The following is a 12,268-nucleotide window of genomic DNA, read 5'->3' as shown; positions in this document are numbered from 1 at the left end:
AGCTAAATTGAAAAAAAAACTTTCATTCATAAACATCATTTCCTATATTTGCTTGCATTCAACAAAATAAAGCTATATAATAACATTTCATTCAGGTGCCCAATCTAACGTAACAGCAAGTCTTAGAATTCATAATCCACATCCACAACGTTAGAAGCACTTTCAGCATAGCTGTCATTCAAAGTGTGAAATGACAGGCATCTTGCTGTGATAATGGAAGGTTGTGAATTCAGTTATGCAGCATCAGTCTACAGATGCTTCTTATAATTTTGACAGTTCATTTTGACAGATCTGTTGGCAGTTCTAATGAACTTGACAGTAATACATTTCCTCATTTTAAATACAAATATAGACCCACTTTCAACAATTCCAAACGGCATCATACTCTTCCAAAGAGAAATGGATCAATCAAAATGACCCCTGACCTCCACTAAAGTGTATGCCGCATCCAACAAAGGTTCCCCAGGACTAGATTGAAGTGGTTCCTTATTTCTTCAAATATGGCTTTATAAAGAAATGCACAAATTCCAGACCTACTCTTACTAAGTCCATTCCAAACACTTGAGGTTACACAATGCTGGGCTGCCATAAGTGAGGGTAACTGTTGGTTTAAAAGGATACCTGCCTCCTTGAACCAGACAGACATGTATCTGACTGAAACCCATTCCCATTCCCTGAAATGAGAAGTGTTATGTTTGGGCTGGACATTGCCACTTCCAGGCTTATTCCCAATTTTTGACACATTGTGATGAAAATCGAAGCTGTTAAATCAGATAAGCAAAGGTTCAATCAAACAAGCAGATTTTAAGCAGTGTATAAAAGGAAGAAAGCGATGTAGAAAAACATCAATGTTCAGAGAGGGAATTGCAGAGCCCAAAGCCTCAAGTGGCAAATAAACTAATCTCATAGCCACTCAAGGATCCTCAGCTGGAGGGATATTTTGGAGGGTGATGGATCAAGAGGAAGTTACAGAGGGACAAGGCTGCAACGGGTGTTGACGACAACAATGAAAATGTTTAAACATAAGATGTTGCTTGTCTGGGAGCTCAGTGGTGATGTTAGTGTGAGTAAAGTGTGAGTTGGGACATAGGCAGCAGAATTTAGGGCTGGCTTCAGGTTTATAGGACACAAGGCAGGATTATGCTGGAATTGCAAAGCCCACAGCAAACATGAATATGGAGGGTGGGTTTCTGCAGATTAGATGTCACATAACCTACAGTACATTATGGGTCTTTTCTACATTTATTGAAATTTATGAAATCACAGTTTTTCGTTTTTTAGCATCACACTTTGATGCAGCAAATGAAAACATTTGCCAACTCTCCAAATCTAATTTATTCCCTGACAATGCATCACTATTGTGCATTGTGACAATATTATGCACACACGCTTATTTGAGTTCCATCACATCATTTTGTCAGATTTACTTACCAAATAACATTGTGAATTGACCTGGATTTATTATAGAATGACACCATGGTTAAGCATAGACAGAAAATGTGTGACATTAAAATTCTGGATGCAGATTTACCAGGTTGATGTTATTGTTGTACCAGTTGTGGTTGCATTCTGATTTATTTTCTAACATGGCCACACTGTGATTAATTACAAAGTGACACTGTGACCAGACTCGGACTTATTATAGAGTGACACTCTGAATGGGCACACAGTGTTTTATAATGAGCCATCGCTCAACTCAACCTATTACAGTGTGACTGAACTTATAGGCTAGGAGTTAAAGCTCCTTTGCTGATGGGTTTGGTACTGGTGGGGGAGTGATGCATATTAAATCAAGTGGGTGACCTTAACTAAGTACATTAATTCCTTTTATTTAAAAAATGATTTATAATTCCAACTATTAGCATGGATTTTAATATTCTTCACAATTAATTCATACCATAAATTACAAGAACTGTCTTAAACAGACCAAGGAATGTCCCTCACTCTCCTTAGCTAAAAACACCTATTACTCCCTCAGCATGAAGCGTAGAGGTCAGTCAGTGGTCATTTTCACTAATTGGTTCCCTATTTAACTTCCTTGCATCCTACCATCCTCATTTTAAAGTCTGAATATGGGGAGCTCATTTGGCCTCTGAAATGAGGCCATTCAGTTAGTTTTCACTGCTGCTTCCTCCTGCTTCTTCAACTCCCTGTATTCAATGTTGTTCTGTCTCCCAAACTCTCCTGCCAGCAAGTCTTGGGAATGCTTTTAACACAGTCAGAACTCATTCACGCACAGTGAGTTAAAATTGGGTTTGTCTTTATACACCTCTCTCTCCTTGCCCATCTTCTGTTCTCTCAATCTCCTCCACATCCACTTCCTGGCATCTGAGGCTACTTAATTCCACCAACAGTTTCCTTTTCTCCCATCATTGTATCGTCTTCATTTCAAAATCATAGCGTCATTCAGTACGGAAATAGACAGCTTGCTCCAACCAGTCCATGCTGAACATAATCCCAAACATAACTAGTCTCATCTGGCTGCTCCTAGCCCACATCCCTCCAAACCTTTCCTATTCATCCAAGTGTTTTCTAAATGTTGCAATTGTACCCAGATCCACCACTTCCTCAGGAAGTTCGTTCCACACATGAACTACCCTCTGAATAAAAAATTTGCCCCGCATGTCTATTTTAAAAATCTCTCTCCTCTCAATTAAAAATGTGCCCGCTAGTCTTGAAATTCCCCCATCCTAGCAAAGAGTGACCAACCATTAACCCTACCTATACCACTCATGATTTTATAGACCTCTATACGATCACTGCTCAACCTCCTACACTTCAGTGAAAAAGTGTCCCAGCCTATCCAGCCTTTCTTTACAACTCAAACCTTCCATATCTGGCAACATCCTGGTAAATCTTCTCTGAACCCTCTCCAGTTTAATGATAGTTTTCCTAAAACTGGATGACCAGATCTGACCACAGTATTCCGGAAGAAGCCTCACCAATATCTTGTACAACCTCAACAGGACTTCCCAACTGTTACACTCAAAGGACTGAGCAATGAAGGAAAATGTCCTAAATGCATTCTTAACCACATCTTAATTGAAAGAACAGTTGATCAATAGTGGTCTTCACCACTAATGCTCCATCTGCAACTGCCCGAGTGATTCTCAGATATGTTATTGGCTTTCATGATCGTTTCTCTTGCGACTTGTTTGATTCTATCCAGACCAACATTAGCTTCACTCGCTCCCTGCCCAATATCAGGATTCAGCACATTTTAGCACTAAGGGTGCCTTTGTCTTAAAGTGCTAACAACATGGGGTAGCCCAAAGTTAAATGGCAAAGTTTTAAAAGAAATGAAGGATGTGAGTAGCCATCACACCAAAGATGAGTGTGTTTTCTGAGTATTGAAAAATCTGGAATGGTGAAGCAGTGGAAGATGTAGGCACTCAACCAGAGAAATCACAAAGAACTAGTGTATTGCAAAGGAATGGAGTATAGAATGGTTGGATGTTATATAGCGATTATATAAAGCTCTGGTTAGATTATTCAGTTCTGGGTACCTAAACATAGAAGAGTACAAATGATACCGGCATTGAAAGGATTAAGGGCAGGCTACATAAATGAGGCTTGTATTTCCGTGACTGTAAAGAATGAGGGGATGAACTAATGAAAGTATTTAAGATGTTTAAAGGAGTTGATTCAGTTGATAACGAAATATTTCCTTTGGTTGAGTAATTGCACAAAAAGAGATGCAACCTGAAAATTACAGAAAGCTGAACCATTCAGGAGCAGTGACAGAAAGCCCTCCTTCATGAGCAAAATAGTCCTGGAAATCTGGAACTCTTGGCCCTAGAATGCTATTGAATCTTGAACCATTGGAGATTTCAATACGCTGTTTGATAGGCATTTGATAGGTAAAGATTATGGACAAAGACATTCAAAAAGATAGATGATACTGATCAGCATAATCTAATGGAATATTTCCGTGGGGTTGACTGGCCTGTTTCTGCCTTTATGTTACAGAAACACTACGGAAAAATTGGTTTTCCCTGACTGTTTGGGAGGCAGCAAAGCTGAAATGGCAGTGTAAATGTTTTATTTTCTAGCCGCATACAGATGGACGGTTCGGTTCATTTCCTCTTTGGCAGCCTATATGAATCACCCAGAGCCATTAGCTAAGAGCCAGAGGTGGAGGAAAAGACAGTAACCCAGCTACAATCACAACATTCAAACAACTATCTGGGCACAAGTCTATACTCAGTCAGATGACAGGTGTTGTGAAATGCCCAACAAAGTAAATGGGGTCCGGGGAGAATTCTCAGCAGCAGGAGGTTTTTCATAAGGGCTCCTGTTCACTTGAAAAGCTTGTCCACAAGGAACTTAGCAGAAGTGAATGTAATGATCTATATTCCTCACTTAATGTAAAGTCAGCATAATAATAATACAGGGAAACGTCTAATACTTACACTGATTTTTTTTAACTAACATTAACAAGTGGTGGAATGTTTAGCACTTTAAAGAGGTTACGGTAGTTTCTTACCTTGTGTAGCAATATAGTGGTTTGGTCTGTGATAGCCCTGAAGAGAGAAAATAAAACATTAAACTCCCTGAGCCGCATAATGTGGGAATTGCAAATGGCTCTCAATAATACCTCTTTTGACTTTGGTTACTGAAGTACTGTAAAGCAGGTCAAGGAGGTGGAACATCAAATTGCTCGAAGATTGTGATAGCTCTTCTGTGCCGAACTAAAATATATGCAGTAATTATGCAGAATGCTGGTATTTACAGTGGATACTTGGTTTCTCCACATCTATTAGCATCCTTTACTGTTTGGCCATGGGATGTGAGCGTCAGTGGCAAGGCCAGTACTTATTGTACATCTTTAACGACCATGAGGGCAATTAAGAGTCAACCACATTGCTATGGGTCTGGAGTCACATGTAGTCCAGACCAAATAATGATGGCAGTTTCCTTCTGTAAAGGACATTAGCGAATCAGATGGGTTTTCTGACAATTGACAATGATTTCATGGTCACCATTAGGCCAGTTTTTCATTCCAGATTTTTATTTAGTTTTCATTTTTGTTCCCTACTTGATTTCTTGGTGACACTCTTTTCTTCATGACCTCTGTTTTAGCTCTTTCCTACAAGTGGAAGGCATTCTCTCTGCATGTTTAAAACCTTTCCCAGCTTTTCCAGTTAGTTTCTGTCATGGCAGCAGGCTGGAGATCAGATACTGTTTGAAAATCAAACATTATCAGCCTGCAGTTGAGTCAATGGAAACATATGGGGGTATTAGCAGTATCAGGGTGCAGGTGAGGGTAAATACTTTTTTTTAGTTATGTTGCCAAATGCACATCCAGTATTAAAGTTTGGTTTAAAGAATGACCATCAGTGTAAGTGTGCTATAGGGGTCTGGAAGGATTAATATTGAGGAGTAAGTTGGGACCTCATGGTCCTGTTCAAAGTCTCTGTAATACAGTTTAACATATCGATGCTACTCATAACCAGTTGTTAACCTGCAGTTAGCTTGGTAACTACAAGAGACTCTTTCAGGACAGTTAAATCTCTCTTGAAGAAGAATACTGGCTTATATGCAGCATTATTAACATAGATGCCTGCCACTCCAGTGTGATCTAACACCATCAGAGTTGCTGATAGGCAAAAAGTGAAATACTCAGCTTCTCATCCAATGACAGACATTGAAGACACATTTATGCCTAAAGGAAGACCAAGACATTTAGAACGGCGAGCAGTGCCATGGTACACAACAGGTCACACACTACTATACACATGGCCATGTGAGATAGTTGTCACAATTAGGGCAAGGGTAACAGGTGTGGATCGGCATTTGAACAGAAAAGATGTAATCATCTAAAGAGCTGCAGGCCAGCAGAGATCTTAAATTGTTTGCAGTGTTGACAGGATCCTGTGAAGGAACTGCAGGGACCTCATCCTATTAAGAATTAAAAGGTTGATTGGGAAGAACAGAGCAGATAACTTGAAAATGCAGGGGGACTGACAGATCTCAGGCTGTCAGAAAAAAAATTGAAGGCAGCCATCTTCCACCCAGCAAACAACCAAACTTCCATAACTGAAGACAACACATTCTGAGAGAACACTGAAATCTCAAGGTCACCTGGGTCAGTAAAATCAGAGACTTAGGGGGAAATGGGGCAGTGGTACATATGTTAAAATATTAATTCATATCATGTTAATAAGAAAAAGAGTATATTGTGGGATATGTTGTCTATGGGTCTGAAAGGGTTAAATTGCACAGCACCAGAGCACCTGTCACCGTGCTAATATCTGAGTGACCTGTGGGCAAAACAGCTTAGCATCTAAAGGAGTGGGATATAACATGCAGTGCATCATAAAACCTCTGTAATAATGTCTGTGATGTGAATATAACCTCCAGCTAGTTGCTAACATGGAATTAGTCAAGTCTTGTTAATGATAGAAGACGCTTCAAGTTAGACCAGGAAGTGGTTTTCCTTTACCACACAAGATTAAGCAGGCCCCTGAAACAGGATGGTGCTGAGAACCTTTATCACAAGCAACAGCTCATATAGTATCATGAGCTGGCTTCCCCATACAACAGTGAACATGCCCTTTTAAACACTAAACGTAGAGTATTAATTGTATTCACAATTAAGAGTAAAAATAAAGTTCTGATACTACAGTCATGTACATAATTACTATATTTTGTCTATATGTATGCCAACAGATTATCAGGAGTTGCTCAAAATCCTCACCAAATAACATCTTTCAACAATTTCCAAAGGAAACATGAATTATTTCCATAAACAACTCTGTACTACAAAGGGTTACAATTCAACTTCAGTTCAATGGGCACTGTTATATGTTTAGAAATTGAGATAAGCATGTTCCACACTTACTCAGCTAAATAATTGCTTTTCAGAAGATATCAGAGATGTTGTTAGCTTATCTACAGAAGAAAATAAAATTGTCTTCCTTTTTCAGATTTGTGTTAAAGTCAAAGCCTTTGATTTCTGTTCCCAACTCTATTCCCTGGTTAATGGCTCCATCCCTCTCCCTGGCAGCTATCTGGACTAAAGTAGATTGTCTATGCCCTCGGTGTCATATTTAACCCCAAAGTAAGTTTTTGTTTGCATACTTGTGTCATCATGTTTTCCACCTCCGAAACAGAGCCCAACTTTGACCTGTCTCAGCTCATCTGCTGTTGGAAGCCTCATTCATGTTTCCTTAGCTAGTGTATTTTAATACAATCCTGACTGGTCTTCTACATTCTACCCTCTGTAAACTTAAGATCAAAACTCTGTTATAAATAGAGACAACGCAGAGTTGAGCTGGAGGAACGCAGCAGGTCAGGCAGCATCAGAGGAGCAGGAAAGTTGACGTTTTGAGTCAGGACCCTTCTTCAGAAATTTCTCGGGAAGTGTCCCAGCCTGAAACTTCAACTTTCCTGCTCCTCTGATGCAGCCTGGCCTGCTGTGTTCCTCCAGCTCCACACTGTGTTATCTCTGACTCCAGTATCTGCAGTTCCTACTAACCCCTTTAAAACTCTGTTACCTGCATTTTAACTCGTATCAATCAAGTCTTTGTCCCTTGTAGCCCTTGTGCTCACTGACCTTTCGTGAGTCTCATCCAAGCAGTGTGTTGATTTTAAAATTCTCATTCTTGTTTTCATATCCTTGTACGGTGTCCCAATCTCAGGAAACTCCTGCAGCAGAATCACTCTCTGTGTTATCACCACTCTTCAAATTTTAACCACTCAAGCACACCCAACCTTAATCACTTGGCTTTGTAGACCATGTCTTCAAGTGCTGAGTCCCTAAACTCTAGAATTGTGTCCGGAAATGCACTGCCTCCTTTACTTACTTTCCTTGAAGGTGCCACTTAAAGCCTACCTCTTTGACCAAGCTTTTGGTCACTTGACCTAATATATCCTTGGTGACTTGGTATTCTGTTTTATAACGATCCTGTGAAGGGTCTTGAGATTTGTTCATACATTAAAGGCGCTACCAAATATAAGTAGTTGTAATGTTATTTACTTTTGTAGATTTGTAAACATGCTCACTAAGTTTGGCTTAGTATGACCTGTAGATTGACATTTTTTCAGATTTTTCACCTAGCATCATCCTCAAGCACTCCCAGGTCAATGCAGCATGATTCGACATAATATAAGACCTATCTATTGTGTAACTACAATGGGTAAGAATGTGCCTGTATTCATGAAGAATTCAGTATTCCAATAAATGTTGCTTTCCAAAATGCTCATGATTCCATGAGAAGTAGTGCGACTAAAATCTTCACAAATGCACTTATATTCTTACACAAAGCAATCACAGGTATTCTTTGCCACAATAGACTCAACCACAACACTAAAAGCACCCCCTACAGTATAATATTCAATCCACCGCTCACACTAAAGGGATGAAAGTAGAGGCTCTGTGGCAGTTAGCAGAGAAAATGAATTTGTGACAGTCAGTTTCTAATGGGCACAAGCCCATTGAACAAAACTGCCCATAATAAGCATCAAACTGACAGCTTTACTCTTTGAAGTCACAGGATGACTAGTGTGGGAAATGCAAGTACCATGCTGGTATAGTAGGACATGCTGTTCAGGGATTGTCAATTTGTTACAACAGAGTGAAAAGAGCTTTAGACTGACTCTAGTCAATGTTCTACCTGACCTGAAAGTATTTGATGTGGCAGCTTTTACCAAAAGTGAAAGAGATTTCTTCATTCACCAATGTTGGCACTAAACCAACTAAAGAAAAACACAAATTGAAGCCATGTACAGGTTTATATTGAATAATTTAGATACTTACTTCCACATAGTTTGCATTAATATAATCAGAGTTTGAATCTCCCTCCAATGGTTGCAGCCTGACCCGAGAATGATCATCTGAAAGGCAAACAAGCCAAGATTTATTAATGAGCCATAAAGGAAGACAGAAATTTTGTCTGCTTTTGGATCAAATCACAAGGAGGTGTGGTGGAGCACTGAGTCTTCCGACTTTCAAACACTGTCACTGGCAGCTCAGACCAAAATAATTGTGGCTTGGACCTAGCCTTCAACCTGTTTCCCTTGAGATGTTTCTTCCTTCATGCACCCCTCCCTCACATTCCAGTCTGCCCCAAGCCACCAGCTTCCATCCAAGAGCTTCCTATCAATCCTCTACATTCACAGACTTGCAGAAGACACTGGTTGAGAATTACAGTTGCTATCACTCTCTTGGTCTGGAGAAAGGCAAGAAATTCTTAATGGTCGTAGCATCCTTACAGTGTAGAAGCAAGCCATTCAGCCCATCAAGTCCACACTCTCCCTCTGAACAGCATCTCATCTAGACTCTACCCTACCCTATCCCCATAACTCTGCATTTCCCACCTAACCTACACATCCTTAAACACTGACAATTTAGTATGGCCAATCCACCTAGCCTGCACACCTTTGGACATGGGAGGAAACTGGAGCCCCTGGAGAAAATCCACTCAGGCACAGAGAAAATGGACAAATTCTACACAGTCATTTAAGGGTGGAATCGAACCCAAGTCCCCAGTGCTATGAGGCAGTAGTGATAAACATTCAGCCACCATGCTGCCCAGGTCCATCAGCTTTGTCCCAGTTTCACATAATGGAGATCTTCCAGTGTGATTCGCCAACTGGATGAAGAAGTTATTGTATATAAAAGTAGATCAGACCATGATACACATTTAAAAATTGCATTTTCAAATGGTTCCTACAGATTTCACCCTGCCCAACATACACAATGTCACTCAAACAAAAGCAAAATGCTACGGACTCTGAACATCTAAAATGAGGACAGAAACTGCTGGAGGAACTCAGCAGGTCTGGAAGCATCTGTGGAAAGAGAAACTGAGTCAATGTCTTGAATCCAGTATCACTCTTTTTCAGAACAGAAAGGAGCTGGAAAATGGTAGCTTTGTGCTGGTGACATAGTAGGAAGAGTAATACGTGGATCAGAATGTGCCCAGAGCAAAAGACAAAGGCAGTGCTAATGGTGATAAAGGATGACATAAAATAAGTATAAAAGATCAGTGTGAAAGTGAGAAATGGGTCCTCTTTGCTGATGGGGAGGTTAACAAGACACAAGAAAAGACATGACAAGGCACAGGGAACAGGTTCTAGTGTAGGCAAAATGGAGAACAGAGGGCATAGTCTGAAATTGGTGGATTCAATATTAATCTCTACAGAACTGGAAAGAACCTATGCAGAAAATGAGGGGTTCTACCAGCTTGCTTTGTGCTTTATTGGAACACAATAGTGGGCATATATGAGAAATGATAGCAAGATGGTTTACAGAAATGACAAGTTCAGGGTCATTCCCATTCAAGGTGCTCCTGAACACCACTGGCTGCAGCAAACCATATTGAGGCCAACTCAAAATCAACACCTACTTTATCCTCAAACTTCAGCCTTTCCCTGCAGATGACTGTAGAATGGACCACGAGTAGATCCTCCTCTGCGTATTCTGGCCAGGTCTACAAAGCCAGAGTATCATGAGGAATAGCTCATCTCATTATCCCAAATGCTCACAGAATATTGGAGCTTGCTTAATGACTGAGACAGGCTGATTAGTGCAACAATCATTAAGGTTGAAGGGAGTCCCTCCTGTGAGGAGGACTGGTCAGAACTTATCTAAGACATTCAAAATGAAGAACATTCGGTTTGCACCTTACACTGCAGACATGTCAGGCAGCTTGAAGGACACCATAACAGAACAGAATGTAATCCCTCACTCAACATTCCACCCACTGGCCTCAAGAGAGTCCAATTAACAAACAGAATCACTGGATTCCTCAGCATCACAAACTCATACTAGTCCATGGACAGCTAAGATGTGTTCACCCCTGACCTGCATTGGTCCCACTGCTGGTAATTTGACCATAACAATAGATTCCTCCTGCAGAATGTACAATGACTTCATAAGCTGCATATGTACATTCATCAACTGCATGTATATTTACACCTTAGTATGGCTCTATAAATGAGCCATGAATTGTATAACTGCTTCCTAAAATAAATACATGGTGACATTTTATGAAGCTAATATAACGTCTTGTGACCACAATTAAAAATAAAGCAGAATAAAAAAGGACCAGCAAATTGGATCTTTTTTCTCCAATCAACCCTGGAGTCATACGATCTGAAACCATAGTACATATATATGTTCAGCTGAGCAGCAGCTTCCCAAGGTCTCTCAGGCCTTGTTGAAATCAGATCCCTGCCTGCTTGCAATGGAATGGCCCAGGGACATCCCTTCAATCCATGTCTGTGAAATTTTCTAGCAGTAGTTTGGAAATAACATTCTGAATAAAATCAAGAGACAGTTTCCTTCTGATTAAATATTAACATACTTGTTGATCATAGAGTCAACAATACTGAAAGAGACCCTTTGGTCCAACCAATTCATGCCGACAATAACCTCAAACTAAACTAGTCTCAGCTGCCTGCCCTTCGCCCATATTTCTTCAAACCTTTCTTATTCACACACTTATCCAAATGCATTGGACAAAGCTTGTTGATTGGAACATGTGGGGCCTGCCTGTTTAAAGATCTTCCACTTTGATGAAGAGGGAAATGCCGGTGAACAACTTTACTTTAGCTATTTGTTTTGGTAATTCCTCATTTAATCATTCCTGGGTTATTTACAGTTATGTTACTTGCACCTGGTCTCAGGTATTTCTGACTTCTAAGTGCAATTTTAACCAAACCTCCAACCGAGAGATTGGGTTCAACACTAGATGATGTCTCTCTTATTTGTTGGAGGAAAATACTGGGCTGAGTGTTTTGCACACTCTCCAGCCCTAAATGTTATATTCACATCCATCCTTGGCCCTTTATCTGAAATAGAGTGGTGTATGGATGTTGCAATTAGCCTCAACATACATGGGCTGAATCAAGGAGAATTCTGCTTTCCTGATTTCTTCTCCTGTCTGATGCCTGCTGCTGAATGATATTGATAAGAACAGATTGTCTGACCTGAGTGATCAGGTTCAGCAAAGAAGAGATGGTCGGTGAAGATACCAAACATTGATCAGCATCCACAGAGCTGCGACACCCTCCGAAAGGCTCTGTGATAGCTCAGCCCTGGTGTTTTTACCAGTACAATCAGGGATGTGACAATATCTTTCGCTCAAACTTCGAGCAGGAGCCAATATTGCTCCTGCACAAACTTAATGTGATTGAATACTGCTGCAAACCCATTTCCATATAGACAGCATTGCCAATAGGAAAACAAGTGATTTAAATGTGGGAATTCTGGCTGCTCCGATACCGAGAAACGGACAATAGTTTCATGAATTAATTTCAC

At 40.3% G+C, this 12,268-nt stretch overlaps 1 protein-coding gene across 3 annotated transcripts in view; it reads right to left on the bottom strand.

Moving 5' to 3' along the window:
• LOC125451651 (receptor-type tyrosine-protein phosphatase mu-like) overlaps positions 1 to 12,268 on the bottom strand; it is an 820,886-nt gene that overhangs the window by 94,652 nt on the left and 713,966 nt on the right. For all 3 annotated transcript variants that reach the window (XM_059646218.1, XM_059646219.1, XM_059646220.1), the window contains 2 exons: positions 8,762 to 8,838; positions 4,487 to 4,523 (listed from right to left, as the gene is read on the bottom strand). In XM_059646218.1, coding sequence (XP_059502201.1) covers positions 4,487 to 4,523; positions 8,762 to 8,838 — 114 coding nt within the window. The remainder of the gene's footprint in view (positions 1 to 4,486; positions 4,524 to 8,761; positions 8,839 to 12,268) is intronic.

This window comes from Stegostoma tigrinum, chromosome 5 (assembly GCF_030684315.1).
Source record: "Stegostoma tigrinum isolate sSteTig4 chromosome 5, sSteTig4.hap1, whole genome shotgun sequence".
Taxonomy (NCBI): Eukaryota; Metazoa; Chordata; class Chondrichthyes; order Orectolobiformes; family Stegostomatidae; genus Stegostoma; species Stegostoma tigrinum.
This window is presented reverse-complemented; position numbering and strand designations above follow the sequence as displayed.